Source organism: Cryptotermes secundus, unplaced genomic scaffold, assembly GCF_002891405.2.
Source record: "Cryptotermes secundus unplaced genomic scaffold, Csec_1.0 scaffold330, whole genome shotgun sequence".
Taxonomy (NCBI): domain Eukaryota; kingdom Metazoa; phylum Arthropoda; class Insecta; order Blattodea; family Kalotermitidae; genus Cryptotermes; species Cryptotermes secundus.
The window spans coordinates 621680-639090 of NW_019734317.1; the positions used below are offsets into that span (position 1 = coordinate 621680).

Sequence of the window (17411 nt, forward strand, 5' to 3'; positions counted from 1 at the left end):
AGGAAGGTCTGTAGATTGAGGTGGTGTATTTGGTTTGTCAATAATAAAGCATGTTACTTTACAAAAAATTGTTGCTCATGACTTTCATTATGACCCTTGTACTAATTCAAAAAGCATTTCTAAATTTTAAAATACTTTCTGTCTGTAGCTGACATAGTTATCCATAATATATCAAATAATTGAAATTTAACTGATAAAAATAAAACTTCTAGTGAATATTTATCTGATATTTTTGAAGTTACTTTTCTTAGCATTAGATGTAGTTCAGTCAAAACTAATTAAATTGTAAAAATTATTAATTAATTAAATATAACAACAAAATTATTGCCACTACCAAACTAAGTTTCTTGGGCTAGTACTTCACAATACTGTGTCTTAGAAGAGTCACATCAATATGTTGGCTTCCAGATTAAACAAAGCATGTTATATTGCACGAGCAATTAAACCTATCTTATCATTAAATTCCCTAAAGATAATCTATCATGCTTATTTTCATTCAGTTATAACATATGGATTAATTTTCTGGGGAACTTCTTCCCACAGTATGAATATTTTCAAACTCCAAAAGTGAATGGTTAAAATATTAATGGAAGCAACACCCAGGGATTCTTGCAGAAAATTTGTTAAAATTTTAAATATATTACCTCCAGCATCCCAGTACATACTCTCCTTGGCTCTGTTTATGGTTACCAATAAATCAGTGTTTAGACAAAATTCTGAAATTCATAAATTTAATACCAAGAATAATTCTAATATTTTTCAAGTAACAACTCACTTGACGATGTTTTATAAAAGTCCCGCCTACGCAGGCATTAAGATATATAACCATCTCCCAGCTGATATTAAGGACTTGGCATGTGATATTAAAAGCCTTAAAAAAACATTAAAAATGATTTGCATGAGCATTCTTTTTATACTGTGGATGAATTTTTTATGCATAAAACTAGATAAGTATTTCTGATGGTAACAGTAACATCATTTTATCAATACTTACAGTGTTCTACTATTTTTTTTTTGACAAAATCTTTTAATGATTGCATATCTACTTCTTCTTCTTCTTCTTATTATTATTATTATTATTATTATTATTGTACTGTCTTGTATTGTTTTCTTTTACTTTTCTATATCCAATGGTTGTACCAGTATGGCTCAACAGAAATTAAATAAATAAAGAATAAATTGAAAATGACCAGTTCTTATGGATATGATGAGATAGTCAAAATTTTGAAAAACAGTACAAATTACATTACTTCATCATTAACCTATATAATAAATAGCTCATTATCAACTGGTATATTTCCAGATAAACTTAATGGACTTATTGGTAATTATAGACTCACATCGTTAACTTCTTTCTAAAAAATATTTGAGAAAATGATATGTAGGAGACTTTGTAAACACTTGGCCAATAATAATTTTTGGGTAAATTAACAATTTGGATTTAGGGCAAACTTTTCGACTGACAAAGTCACTTACAGATTACTTGAACAGATATTAATAGCTCTGAATAATGGACATAATGTGGGAGGAATATTCTGTGATCTAGAAAAAGCTTTTGATTGTGTTAACCATAAGATTTTGTTATCTAAATTATAGTTTTACGGTATTTCAGGCTTAATGCACAAATTAATAACACCATACTTGGATAGAAGATTTCAAAGAATAAGATTACAATCAAAGTATTATAATTTGAACATATACTCAAATTTGGGTAAAATTTCACATGGAGTCCCCCAAGGTTCCATTTTGGGACTTTTGCTCTTTCTGATTTATATTAATGATCTTCCTTTAGTACTAAATAAGATTTCTACCCCTATTCTTTTTGCTGATGACACTAGTGTAATTATTAGTGAACTTGATCCCTTGGTATTCCAAGACAGATTAACTGAAGTTTTAAAAATTTTAGATATATGGTTTAATGCCAATTTATTATCTTTAAACTTTTCCAAAACAGATTATATTAAATTCACAACAAAAAATTCCTATGACCAGGACAATTATATTAATACTGTATATGGCAACAAGAAACTTTCTGAGTCATGTTATATCAAGTTTTTAAGAATTAATATCATAAACACGATATCATGGAAGAGACATGTTGATCAACTTCTTATGCAATAAGAACTGTTAAGCCATATGTGAATCAGAAATCACTGCTGATGGTCTATTATGCTTATTTGCATTCTGTTATGCATGATGGTATTATTTTCTGGGGAAATTCTTCATATGCTATAAATATTTTTCATGAGCAGAAGAGGGCACTTAGAATAACGACAGGTATTAGTAATAGAAACACTTGTAGACGGTTATTTAAAACATTAAGAATTTGCCCTTTTCGATCTCAGTATATTTATTCTTTATTGTTTTGTGGTTGATAACATGGATTCATACCAATTATATCAGATATACATAAGAGAAATACAAGACTGGGTTACAATCTTAATCGTCAACCCTCAACTCATCTATCACTATATCAGAAGGGAACCTGCTATATGGGTATTAAGGTGTTTAATAATCATCCTTTATATTTAAAGCAATTATACAATAATTGTAAAGATTTTAAATCAGCTTTGAAGGATTTTTTGTTTGCATTCATTTTATACACTGGAAGAATATTTTGATTTTGAATATGATAAAAATAAAGATATAATTTCTTTGTAATAAGTGATTAATCATATACAGTCACTAATATTAGGTTTTTAGTATTGTTTCTGTGCCCGTAAATGTTATAATATTGTGTAGTATTGCTTGACTATATGTACACTTGTACTGTTTTATTTTTCTTTTCTATTGGTTATGACAATTTCCACATCCTTATATGTAGGTAAGTCAATAAGTAAGTTACAAATGGATATAGAACTTAAAACCAGCAGCATAAAATTCTTTGGGTGCTGTCGGAACCAGGCGGTGACTGGGATCATGAAGGCATACTGCTCACCACATTCCAGCCTCACAGACAAACCATAAATGCCAACTCCTACTGTAACATTATCAGGAAACTTCCTATGGTCATTCAATGGAAGTGAACAGGACTCCTCACCAAAGGCGTGTTGCTCTGGCATGACAATGAGCGTCCCCAAACTGCCAACAAGACAAATCAGACGCTGCAAAATTTCAAGTGGGAAGTCCTCGAGCATGCTCCATATAGCCTCGACCTTGCTCCAAGCGACTTCCATTTGTTTGGCCCTTTTAAACATCATCTTTCAGCTGAACATTTTCTTGACGATGAAGCTGTAGAAAGGGAAGTCACTGCTTGGTTCCAACAACAGCCCAAAGAATTTGATGCTGCTGGTTTACAGGGGCTTGTGAAACAATGGGACAAGTGCCTCAATGTACAGGGAGATTAGGGTGAGAAATAAAAGCATTTTTCAAATCAGTACTCTTATTTGTTTAGTTTCTATATCCATTTGTTACTTACTTATTGACTTACCCTTGTACTTTGTGATCTATGGAAATAAAGGTATACGAGTAAATAGTCTGTGTCTGGGCTGTGCACATTTCAAACAAAAGTTTAAGATGGTAGAGAGACGAAGGGAAATTCCTCTGCATGGTTGGTTACACTTGTTGGCCTTGTCTTTACACCAACAGCATGATTCAGTTTGGCATCTTTGACTTTTAGGAACATGTGCTATGAGTGATGAAAAAGAGTATCACTTAGACACCTCAACAATACTGATGGGTAGGCAGCCAAGGAAACTTTCAGCATCCTTCAGTTGTGCAAATATTGTCACCCAATAACTTCTAAAAATTTGCAAAAGAAAGTACTCACTGAAAAAAATACAGTACGACCTCACTAATTCAGGCAAATTGGGAGCAAACCCTTATCCAAATTAGTGAAAGTCCGAATTAAAGAAGCACTACTGAAATTATGTTTAGGAAAATTATAAAATGGATTCCACATGTATTTTTTGGCGATACAACTTAATTCCTCAGATTGCATATTATAAAATAAATTTACTTGTCATGAAATGTAAAAACTTAAGTTTAGACATCAGTCTTAAATATTTCATGTATGGCAACATGGTCGCCATGATCATAATGTGCAAAAATAAAAAAACAGTTGCCAGAAACATCATTAATTTTGAATTAATGAGGTTTCACTATAGTTTGATGTGATACCAGTACACATCATAGAGATGAAACTAGAGCTAAAGGAATGTTTGAGAAATTGTATGCAGATTCCAAGCACTGGGAAAACCACTTGCTATATAAAATTAATGGCATTTTTTGAGTTCCTGGTTCAAATGCATACCTTCGTGCACGTGTCTTAAGGCAGCATTCCAGACCTACTCATATTACATACTACAAAACTGTTCTGGACAGCCATGCTGCCTGCACATATGGTCAAATGCAGTGGATTAATGTTGCAATGAAGCAAGTAGTAACAATAGTAGCTACCCTACCAAATTCATGCCTCCTGAAGGCCCATCACCATCCTTCAAATGGTTAGGACAAGGTGAAATAAGAAGTGGTGATTATACAGTGTATTATTCTGGAGGTGAACGGGCTGAAAGAGGTGTGGCAATAGTGGTGCATAAAAGTGTAGTGAGGAGTGTTGTTAAGAAGATTGTTTGTAATGACAGAATTATTGCTCTGAAGTTAAAGGCGGAACCGGTAGATATACTGATTATGCAAGTGTACATGCCAACATGAAGATGATGCAGTGGAAAAAGTGTATGACACAATTGAAGAAATTCTTCAGGAAGATGGAAGAGGTGACACAAACAGCATCATATTAGGAGACTGGAATAGCACTGTTGGAGATGAATCATATCAGAATATTGTTGGATCACATTGACTAGGAAGACGGAATCACAGGGGTCAAATGCTTATTGACTTTTGTGAAAGAAATGGACTGACTGTTACCAACACTTCGTTCAAGAAGCCAAAGAGAAGACTTTACACATGGAAGGCACCTGAGGATTGGAGGCGGCATCAGCTGGACTACATCCTTGTGAAACATCGATTCAGAAACAGTGTGAAGGATGTGAAGACGCTGCCTGGGGCACATATTGACTCTGACCACAGCTTACTGGTTGCCAAGTTTCGAACCAGATTGAAGAAAATTATAAGATTCCAAAAGCGCAGACCTAAATGGGATTTGGAGAAGTTATATGCCCAAAGACAAAGCATGCAGGAGACCCTAGAAGAGAAACTCAGTGCAACTGAAAGTGAAAGTGGAAATGCTGAAGTGCAGTGGAACAATATAAAAGAATGCATGTTAGATACTATTAGTGAATTGGTTGGTAAAGTTGAGAAGATAGCAAGAAAACCATGGGTTACACATACAAAATCCTGCACTTCATTCAAAGCGCAGGATTACTGAAGGGATAATCAAAAGGGGAAGCACAATAGATCACTATGGGTCGCGGTGCAAGGGCCGAGAAGGCCCACCCCTTATTTATACATTCATTCATTCATACTACATGCCTTTCAGGATTTCAACTAAAGCTAAAAATAGAGCAAATCTCACCCAACATTGCTTCTCGAAGTAACATTCCATCAGTGAGGTACTTAAGCTTTGTGCATTCTGATGTAACGTCTTCAAACCTCACAGTGTATCCAACAATAGCTCCACAATCAGTATTCATTTCCTGTGAGACACGCTGAGACAGAGTTATAGCTGCTACACGGCGTGGCTGAGAACAGAATTTACAAAATAATAAAAGGCACAACCAACAGAGTGCTCTACAGTGACTAAAGGAGATAATGCTTTGGCATAAATCTCCCTGCCATGCAGACCAGTGACAGAAAATTGACAATTTTACAAAACAGAGTCAAAGAAATTAAACTTGTTATCATTGAGGTGTTGGCTGAGGCACTATGCTAGAAGCCGGAAGGTCATGGGATCAAATCCCTATGAGTTGGATTTTTTTTCAGTTTACCTAATCCTTCCAGCTGCACTATGGTCTTGGGGTCGACTCAGCCTCTAACAGAAATGAGTACCAGGAATATTCTTGGGGGTAAAGGGTGGCCAGCGCATAAGGCTGACAACCTTACTGCCATCTATGAGCCGATGTGGGACCCTCAACATCTCACAACCTTATGGGCCTCCACGGCCTATTACAGGGATACCTTTACTTTTTTTTTTTCATCGAGGTACTAATGGCCTTAGTCTTATTCAATCATCAGGGACCCTATGCTAATTCCATGGACCAGGGTCATTCTTAAGAAGCTCACAGTTCTCAGTTTGTCAAGAAATTCCCTACTTTCTATGCCACTTGAATGATCACTAACATGTTCACAAAAGCATGCTAATAGACGTTATCTTGAGCCACATGAATTCAATGCAAAGCCTCACAACCTATTTCTATATGATTCAGTTTAATAGTATCATTCCATCCACATGTCTATGTGTTCTAAGTTATTTTCACTTCAGGTTTTCCAAATAAAATTTTGTGTTTGCAGTTTTCATGCCTTCAGGCCTCTGAATAACTACTCCAGTCAAATGCCCAAGTTCAGCAGGCCATGTGTGATTATTTTTACCAACAGATTATGGTATTCTATGGGAAATGCAGTTACTGTATGTCTTCTAAAACATTTCTGATGGTATGCCACATCTTGAGCAGGCAACCTTATGCAACAAATGTCCCATATATTCAGTTAGATATCTGGCATGAAAACTTGGTATACTGAACTTTCTGATGATATTGTCAGGTGTTGGGTGTATAACGCGACAAATAATTTCACGCCTTATTTGATATAGTGAATTTATTCCACTCGCTCTTACAATCACACAATTTACAATCTGACAATTACTGCCATTGGCAGTATCACAAATACTCCGATGAAAGATAGACAGCTATTGACTGGTTAACTGACTCACTGCTGGCTAACTCGTAACTCGTAACTGCTGCCTTGAGAACTGTCTTCAGCCGCTGATATACTTTAACTGTGTCACTCCTGATCACACACTAACTTCCACCTCAACTTGTAGGCTGCTGCCTTGAGAACTGTCTTCAGTGGCTTGTACGCTTTAGACTGACTTCGGCGGCTGTGTAGTTCCCTTATAAACCCTCAGCCAGACAACGGGAAAACAGTTACGTAATAGGCACCACTGTTGTCTGACGCCGTGTTTGCCTGTTACATAATGGGTACCGCTGTTATTACCGTTGTCTCTTGCAACCACTGTTTACTTGCTTTGCTTAGCAAATGCTGTTTACTTGCTTTGCATAGCGACCAGCGTGCTGGGACTCAGCTCACTTCAGCTCCGCTCGGCACGTCACGGCTGGCGGGGAGGGAGGGGCATCATCCATAGCGCAACACGTCACAATATTATAATGATCTACATAACTATCTGATGATATATCATAAATGTTTTAGACACAGTATATTGGATACTCAGTACTTAGGGTGACAAGACAAAAAGATCTCCAATAACTACCTTGGACAGGTTAATGAGCCTGTGATACATACATGCAAATGCACAGAAAGAAAGATGCACAAATAAAAAGAATGATTCAAAGTGCTATGGCCCTACTTTAGGAAGAGGCCGTGGTGATAGTTTGCAGCAGAGAATGTAAAAATGTTCTTCTTTGATTCATCACCTTGTAACCATACAACCATCACCTGGAAATTGTTTAATTCTATCAATCTTTGTTGAGTTACAACATTTCACCACTTCTTAAGAAAATAAAATAACTGTCCATTCATGTACACATTCACTTCTTTGCATTTAAAATTTGTGTCTGTTACTTTTACATACAACTAAACATACGCAAAAACTGCGAAGTAATTAGCTCTTTTGAATTCAAAATTCTATATTATCTTTTAACACAAATGTCTACTGTTTATTGAGGCTCTCCCACAGTTCTAAGTATTCCTTCAAGAAAACTACACAAAGCTGCCTACTCCAGCTCACAGGCACACTTCACACCAGCAAGGAATGTACTCCCTGACATGAACCAGTTGTCTAGGTTGGCACTTATTGTCTGCTGCAGCTAGTATACAAGTCATCAGGTCGTTATGACCTTGAAATTACACAGCATGAACATTTTCACTGATATTTCAGCATAAGAAATCAAGTAGATTCAGATCAAGAGAATGTTGAGACCAGAAAATGGGACCCTCATGAAAACCATGAAATTCCTTAATCAGAGTAGCCCCTCTCTAGGCCAAGATATGAATTCAGGACCTTCCCAATATGAAGCAAAATGCCAGCCACTTGGCTATCATTCAGTAATATACAGCAGAATAGTATAACACCCACCAATGGTATCTCCACATTATCATGGTGGTGGGGTTTGAGAGCTCCTGAGAGCTATGCCGGCAGTAGCGTAGCTACTGGTAGGGCCACCCATGCTGGACAGGTCAAGTGGTAGGAGCCAGAGAGAGATACCCTGGTCCTCCAGGTTGGGGTTTGGGTGTGAGGCCGACAACCTCACACCATAAAAACTAAATTGTTCAGAAATCTGAGGAAAGAGTAGCCGGACGGACCTATTCAAGACAACCTGGAAAATGTTTAAAGGATTTGAGAACTGGATCTTGGAATGTATTATCTCTTTACGGAGCTGAAGCGCTAAAAATGCTACTTGAACAACTAGATAGCTATAAACTAAGCGGCCTCCGTAGTCTAGAGGTAACGTTCCCATCTTATGACTTGTAGTACGCGGGTTCAAATACCCGGTGGAGGTCGTCGAATTTTTAAGGACGGAAAAATTCAGGGAACAAGTCCTCTGGGAGGGACTTTAAGCCGTGGGTCCAGTGTCGTAGCTTTACGGCACTTAAAAGAACCTCATATCTCCAAAGGAGGTCACTGAGCCAAATTAACGGACATTTCCCGCCCACCAGCAGTCTCTAATACCTCTGGTAGATGGGGGAAGCATTATAGATACCTCTCAGCTAGTAGAGCCGGTCTCGCTGGCTGGGCGGGACTGATGGTAAGCACCAGTACCGGTACGATATAGAGACTGGTAGAAATCATAGAGGGAAGCACAATGGACCAATACAGGTCTCAGTGCATGGGAAAACCCACCCTCTCCAATAACTAACTAACTAACTAGCTATAAACTAGATATCACTGCTATACAAGAACTGAGGTGGTTGGGTAAAGGAGTCATGGATAAAAGGGATCATGTTGTATCCTACAGTTGTCAGAAGAAGAGTCAAATGTTTGGAGCAGGTTTTACTGTTAATAAAAAAGGGAAGCATCTTATTTTAGACTTCCAGGCAAAGTCTCACAGAACACGTAGGCTACGAATTAAGGGAAAGTATTTTAACTATAGCCTTATTTGTGCACATGCCCAAACTGAAGATAAAAGTGATGAGGAGAAAGACTCCTTTTATGATGAACTGGATGAAATATATGGCGAATGTCCAAAAAGGGATTGTAAAATAATCACAGGGGACATGAATGCTAAAGTGGGGAATGAGGATGTATATAGATCAGTTATTGGAAAACATAGCCTACACAACAAGTCAAACGATATTTGGATGAGATTAATAAATTTTGCTTCCTCAAGAAACATGGTAGTAGGTAGTACAATGTTTAATCAAATTGATCACATCCTAATAGATGTAAGACATTATTCACACTTGATGGATGTCAGGAGCTACAGGGGGGCCAACACTGACTCTGATCATTACTTAATAATATCAAACATTAGACGTCGAATATCAAATGCAAGGAAGATACATGGATCCCAGGCTAAGAAATTGAATTGTGAAAAATTGGTGGAACAAGGAGTTGCAACCAGATATACTGGATTAATTAGTGAATGCCTGGCACGTCTCTCTGATCGTGAGGATGTCAGTGAAGCCTGGAGGGACCTCAGAGATGTTATTATAAATGCTGGTGGTGCAGTTTTAGGAAGACTGGAAAGGATAAAGTATAAGAATTGGTTTGATGGAGAGTGAGAGCACATGACAAATAAAAAAAACCAGACATATAAGAGAATGCAGCAAAGGAACCATACTCGAGGGGCTGTGGAAGAATACCGTGAAGTGAGAAGAAAAAAGATTGCATAAAAAGAAGAAAAGGGAATATGATAAACAAGAACTGATTGAATTGGAGCATTTAAGAAGTTCAAACGAAATTAGATCATTTTATCGAAAACTAAACAAGAGTTGAAAGGACTTTCAACCTAGAACAACCTTACATAGAGATAAAGAAGGCACAATATTGAGTAGCAATGAAGCAATATTGGAAAGATAGGGGCAATATTTTGAGGAATTATTAAATGGTAATGCCTCCAAACAAGTGGAAGGGATGGCCATAGACCGGAATCAAGGAAATTTTGAGGCTGAAGAGCCAGCGCCAACCATAAAAGAAGTAGAACAAGCTATCAAAAAATTGAAAAATAATAAAGCTCCAGGAATGGATCTCATCACGGCAGAATTAGTGAAATTTGCAGGCCCAGAATATGCTAAGCACTTACATCAGCTAATAGTTAAGATATGGGTAACTGAAATAAACCCAGAGGAATGGAACCTAAGTATTGTATGCCCTATCCATAAGAAAGGCGATGTCATGGTATGCTCTAATTAGAGAGGGATTAGTTTGTTGTATGTAGCATATAAAATATTTTCCAACATTTTATTTAACAGATTTTCTCCCTTTGTGGAAGGCATAATTGGGGATTACCAATGTGGGTTTCATCAAGGAAGATCAACTAATGATCAGATTTTCACTATTTGCCAGGTCCTTGAAAAGTGTAATGAATTCCAAATTGAAACACGTCATCTTTTCATTGACTTCCGATCAGCCTATGACTCCATAGATAGAGATAGTCTTTTTCTGGCAATGGAAGAGATGCACATTCCACGGAAGTTAATCACCTTAGTCAGAGCCACTATGAGAAAGACCCAATCCCAAATTAAGATTCAGAATATGTTGTCCAGCCCTATAATAACTAGAAATGGAGTTCGACATGGGGATTCCCTAGCCTGCCTTTTGTTCAATATGGCATTAGAGAAGGTAGTTAGAGATGCAGGCATCAACACAAGGGGAACTATATTCTATAAGTCAGTTCAAATTTTGGCATTTGCAGATGATATTGATATACGTAGGTGAGTAAATATGTATATATGTCATATATCAAATGAAAACCTTAAACATTTTTTTGAGTATTATTTATTGTGCACATGTGGTACAAAGCTGTATCACTTTTCAACATAATCTCCCTCACACTCAATGCAAGTCCTCCAGTGCTTACAAAGTGCATGAATTCCTTTAGGAAAAAATTCTTTTGGTAGTCCGCGCAACCACTCATGCACCACGTGGCGTACCTCTTCGTCAGAACGGAACGTCTTTCCTCCCATTGCTTCTTTGAGTGGTCCAAACATATGGAAATCACTTGGGGCAAGGTCTGGTGAGTATGCCGGATGAGGAAGACACTGAAAATGCAGGTCATTGATTGTTGCAACTGTTGTACGGGCAGTATGGGGCCTTGCATTGTCATGTTGGAAAAGGATACCTGTGGACAGCAATCCACGTCGCTTTGATTTGATTGCAGGCCGAAGATGAATTTTTAGGAGATCTGAATATGATGCACTGGTGACAGTGGTCCCTCTAGGTGTGTAGTGCTCCAAGATGACATCTTTTTTGTCCCAAAAGAGTCAGCATAACCTTCCCTGCTGATGGTTGTGTTCGAAACTTCTTCGGTTTTGGAGATGAGGAATGGCGCCATTCCTTGCTCACTCTCTTCGTTTCCGGTTGGTGGAAGTGAACCCAGGTTTCATCCCCAGTAATGATTCTTGCAAGGAAGTCATCACCTTCTCATTCAAAGCGCCGCAGAAGTTCTTCACAAGCATCAATACGCCGATCTTTCAATACAGGAGTCAGCTGCCGTGGTACCCATCTTGCAGACACTTTGTGAAACTGGAGCACATCGTTCACAATGTAATGTGCTGAACCAAGACTAATGTTTAAAGTTGCTGGAATTTCATTCAATGTCACTCGGCGGTTTTCCTTCACTACGGCTTCAACTGCTGCAGTGTTCTCTGGAGTCACACCATTTGCAAACTTCCTACTCCATTCGTACACCTGCTGCTGTGACAAACATGCATCACCATACTGAAACTTGATTCTTCAATAAATTTCAATAGGTTTCACACCTTCACTACACAAAAACCGAATAACAGAATGCTGTTCTTCCCTGGTGCAAGTCTCAAGTGGGGCAGCCATCATATACTGGTGCTGTGACGGTGTTCGTGCATCTGCACTATGCTGCAACCTACAGGCCATTCTGCACGCTGTTTGTAGCACACTTACCAACTTACAGGATAATGGCACGAAATTTAGATTTTTTATTACAAATTTAAGGTTTTCATTTGACTCACCCTTGTAATTGGTAGAACACAAAAATCTATGAAAGAAGCTTTTCTTAATTTTGAAAGAGCAGCAAAAAAGATGAATCTACAAATTAACCAAATTAAAACAAAGTACATGCCAGTAACCATGAAAGACTGTGCTAATGGACCTGCATATATTGAAATTGGCTCATATAAATTTGAGGTTGTATGTAGTTTTACTTACCTTGGATCAGAAGTTAACTGTAAAAATGACATCACTGATGAAATAAAAAAGTGCGTATTTGTGGCAAATAAATGTCTCCATGGCCTTAGGAAACACCTGAAATCCCAACTAATACCCAGGAAAACCAATATTATGATGTATAAAGTACTTACAAGATCAGTGCTATCTTATGCCTCTGAGACCTGGCCACTGTCAAGATCGGATGAAAGACTGTTAAGTCTGGAATATGGAGGAAGAGGTATAACCATGAGCTATACAAACTATTTAATGAACCAGACATTATTGGATTTATAAAGGTAAAAAGGCTTGAATGGTCTGGACACATAATACTTGGCAGCGAGAATAGAACGATTAAGAAAATACTAACCAGAAGGAAACAGAAAAGTGGGAAGACCAAGATTGAGATGGGAAGAATGTGTGTGGCAGGACATAAGAATTTTGGGTGTAAAGAACTGAGGAATGTAGCACTGAATGGAGAAGAATGGCGAGCAATCCTGAGGAAGGCCAGGGCTCACAAAGGGCTGTCGTGCCAGTGATGATGATGATGATATCAGCACATGGATTACCAGAAAAGAGTCGAAAAATGGCAAGAAGTTATTCCATCAGTCATTTTATACATGAAAGCAGGCAAATTCTTCACCGCTGAACTGCTGTGAAAGACTAGAATCAGTCACCTTCTTTCTCCTGACAGATATGATCATTTGAACCAGTACATACATCTTCTTTTCGCTGTGGTTCAAAGACTTCACTTAGAAAGTTTCACCTCTGTCTAATGATGAACACGAAAGTATACAGTGTAAAACAGCCTCAAACACAGATTCCATTTCGCAGGCCAGCAAATGATGTCACCTGAGTTGGTGAACTGAACACAAGTAACAAAATGCATTGATCTGTTCCAAAGGTGGTGTGTAGTGTAAGTTTATATCATGGGTTACAAGAAAAATGTGCTGTCTGAAGTGTGAAGATGAATGGATTACATGTAGATCAAAACTGCTTCTTAGACCATCACATGAGTGCATGGCTGTAAAAAGCACAACACTTACAGATCTCCAATTAAAATGGAGGACTCTTGGTAAAAATTACATAAATGATAGGTGTTCAATTTTTATTATTCTAAACAAAAACTTAACAATGTTAAAAATTTAATCTGTATACCTTCTGCTTTAGAATAATGGGACCCAAAATGGACGACATAACAGAAGGCTGGAGAAAACTGTATAACGTACAGCTTCATAACATGTATTCTTCAACAAGTATAATTAGAACAATCAAGTCAAGGATGAGGAGATGGACAGGTCTTGTAGCATGCTTTGATGAGAAGTAGAATGCATACAAGATTTTTGTGGGAAAAACAAGAGGCAAAGAAACTACTAGGAAAACCTGGAATTAGGTGGAAGGTTAATATATTAATAGAAATAATATGGGGTGGTATAGGCTGGATTCATCTGATTCGAGACAGAGAGCAGTGGCAGGCTATTGTGAACATGGTAATGAACCTGAAGGCTCCACTTGAGATATTCTTGAGTAACTGTTGGATTCTTGAGGATTCAGCTCCATGAAGTGAGGCAGTTAGTCAGTTACATCCTCAGCTTTACTTCCATTAAAAATTTTGTGAATTCATCATACTTACTCATCAAAACATGTATGTTCTTCCTGCATTTGTGCTAAACTATAACACACCATCAGATAAAGTCCATACAGCTGGCACTATGAGGTAGTTTAAAATCAACTGTTTCAAGAGAGTTATTTTAACAGTCTTCAAAAAGAAGACAGGAATTCTCACCTGAGTTATTCCAATAATTCCATTCTTGTCCAACCGTACTTCATGCATGAACTGCGGAATTTGTGTTGTCTTACCGCTGCCAGTCTCTCCAATAATTATCACTGTTGAATGTTTCTGAATCTCTGAAATGAGCCTGCAAAGAAAGCACCCCATGAATAAATTACCATTACTTGCCTCCTGAATCAGAAAACCAGAGAAGTGCCCATTCTTTATGTGAGATTTACAACACATTGTATTAGAATAATGAAACTATTGATTTCTTGGGGCATGCAGTAGCATAGTTGGTTGAGGCACTATGCTACAAGCCAGAAGGTCATGGGATTGAAGCCTGATGAGGTCCCTGGATTTTTCAACTGACTTAATCATTCCAGCCGCATTATGACCCTGGGGTCGACTCAGCCTCCAACAGAAATGAGTACCTGGGCTCTTCCTAGGAGAGTAAAAGGCAGCCAGCATGTAAGGCTGACAACATTACTGCCATGTATGAGCCAACTGTCTAGAAGATGTGGGAGCCTCAACCTCTCACACCCCTTTGGGCCTTCACAGCCTCTTACAGGGATGGCTTTACCTTCACTTATTTCTAACATCACATATTACCATGTGTAGGGTTGTGTGTGTGTTATAAGATGGGGTTTGGATTGGTTGATTTGATTTTATGACACTTTACACACACGACTCAGAACTACAGGCAATATAGTGCTACCACTTATCTACACACTTTACATTTCACCATTACACATGCACTAAGGTTCTCAGTATTCTCTAGTTATGTCCTGGCAATGGATTTATAAATCTCACTGTAACTTAAAATCACACACGAAGTCTTCTTTGCACCGCCTAATTCCTATCTTGCCAATATTCTGCAACTGTCAACTCAATTCAATTCCTCTACTTCCAAGCTCATATCTCGGCAGGCTGGTGTCTCTAAACTCGACTATCTTCTATGCTGCAACTGCTAGCTTCAGAAATCTTCTTTTAGGAAGGCAGGTTTATGGCACCATTGCATAGCAAGGAAGTTACTCATTGTCGCTTGCATATTTGTTACTCCGTGGATGTTTACCAAATTGTTGCCTAGCAATGAATGTCTATTCTGACTTCACTATTCTGGCTTTCAGGTTTCATGTCAAAATATATTTACATGTATCAAACTCCTGCTTAATACTAGTAACTACATATCCATCTGACAATTGCTAGTGGTGTGGGACTAAGTCCCTTGTACTGCGGCCACTTCTGGCCTATTGTACCAGCCCCAGATGATAAGTGAGGGTGATTGTGGAGCAATTGGTGGAATGAAGATTGGCAGGGGAACCGAAGTACTCAGAGAAAATCTGCCCGCACCACTTTGTCCACCACAAATCCCACTTGACCAGACCAGGGCCACTGCAGTGGGAAGCCAGCAACTAACCGCTTGAGCTATGGTGCGGTCTGCACCTGACAATACTCTACAAGCAACTTTAATGGGCTTTATAAGCAATATAAACAATGATATGGAAATGGACACAGTTTATTTTTAGGTACTACTAGTATTACAAAAATTGACTGAAGAAAATATAATGAACAACATAGTAGCATCAGCATAAATGGACAATGGCCACAACGTGCATGTTTCAGAACATTCCGAGGTCTTTGCTATAAGCAGTCAAAGACAGTTCATCTGTCAGTCTAATAGATAATATTTTGTGCAGTTTTATCACACAGTACATAAATACAAGTTTACTGCAACATGGAATAGCTCTGTTCTACAGAGTTTATGGTGGAAACCATGTACTGCAAATGAATTGGTCACATGCCACTATTTGTAGCTGGCTTCAATCCATTTCCAACAGATTATTGCATCAGTAGCACTGAACTCATCTCAGATGGAAATCTGTTTGTCTCTCAACTTGGTCAGTATTCTTTCTGATGCTTTTGTGCAGAACAGCACAAGCCTATATCTCAAGTCCTCAATGAGAAAAATTTCTTTGGTGAGGAAGAGTTCAAGACACAGTGAATATAGGAAACTTCAGTCGAGAAAGCAAATTCTCTGGGACCAAATCCAAACACAAGATTGCCATAATATGAACTAGTTTACCGAGGTAGTAAGTGGTTTGAATCTGGAGTACCTTTACTATTAAACCTTATTCTATAAACAGATGTCTCAACTGCTTGCACTATGGCCAAGGTTTCTCGTAATCTTCCTCCGATTCCCCTGGTGACTGCTTGATGATTAGCTTAAAACAGACCAAAACTAATTCCCTCCATACACTCTTAAATCCACCCTTTGCAAAATATTCTACAATGGATGCTATATAACCAGGGCCGTTGGAAAGAACTCATTAAAAAAAAACAAAATTCAATTAATAAATGCATACTACATACTACGCCATGAACATGTTAGAGGGAGTTGAATAAAGCACCACACATTCTAAACCTCGGCGCTAGATTGACATAATTACAAAATAATAAAAGACTAGTTTCATGCTCCAGCCCCTTTAACGGGGAGATCTGCCGGTATCAACTCCATAGGCGGCAAGGTGGGCCCCAAACATGATGGTAGGAATGCAAAGCCCTGGCTTTGTCGGCAATAGAAGCCCGGTTGTCCAGCCCATAAACAAAAAACTTCACTTACTCATCCAGTCTACCTACGGCCATAAACACAAAAATTCACATGCCTGTTTCGAACACCATACACGGGGAGAGACTTTCTTTGTTGGAGTAGGGTCCCGGGACCTAGCTTCGTAACCTCGGTTGGTCTTTGATCAAGTCTTGCTTTCTTTGTGCTACTACCGAAATTTACAACAGTTGCTGGCTTCTTCGTTGGAAATTTAGGACACGACTTTCCTCCCACTAAATTGTATTTAGAATCCATCTTTTACTTGCAGAATAACATTCCACAAAGATACCGACAATACAACATCCTTCGCCTTTTCTAGGTTACCACACTTCCTTCCGTCGCACATTACATTACATTACTGCCACAACACTCTTCTCAGCCTTCTCAGGCTCCTCAGCACATGTGAGGTAAATACGTCACGGATTAGGTTGTAGGTGCACGCACCAATCAATGGGTACACGTACATAGTAGAATGCATAACTAAATTCACTTTAGTAATTCAATGCTATTGTTTGGCAAAATATTTTGTTTTAAATAAATGTATTTACAAAAAAAAAAAA

General features: G+C 38.1%; 1 protein-coding gene across 1 annotated transcript in view; it reads right to left on the reverse strand.

Annotated features, from left to right (window-relative positions):
• LOC111868565 (ATP-dependent RNA helicase DHX33) overlaps positions 1-17239 on the reverse strand; it is a 51685-nt gene extending 34446 nt beyond the window's left edge. Inside the window, exons 1-3 of the mRNA XM_023859324.2 lie at positions 16910-17239; positions 14259-14391; positions 5474-5639 (exon numbers count right to left, since the gene is read on the reverse strand). Coding sequence (XP_023715092.1) covers positions 5474-5639; positions 14259-14391; positions 16910-17106 — 496 coding nt within the window. The 5' untranslated portion in view covers positions 17107-17239. The remainder of the gene's footprint in view (positions 1-5473; positions 5640-14258; positions 14392-16909) is intronic.
• Between the last annotated feature and the right edge of the window lie 172 nt (positions 17240-17411).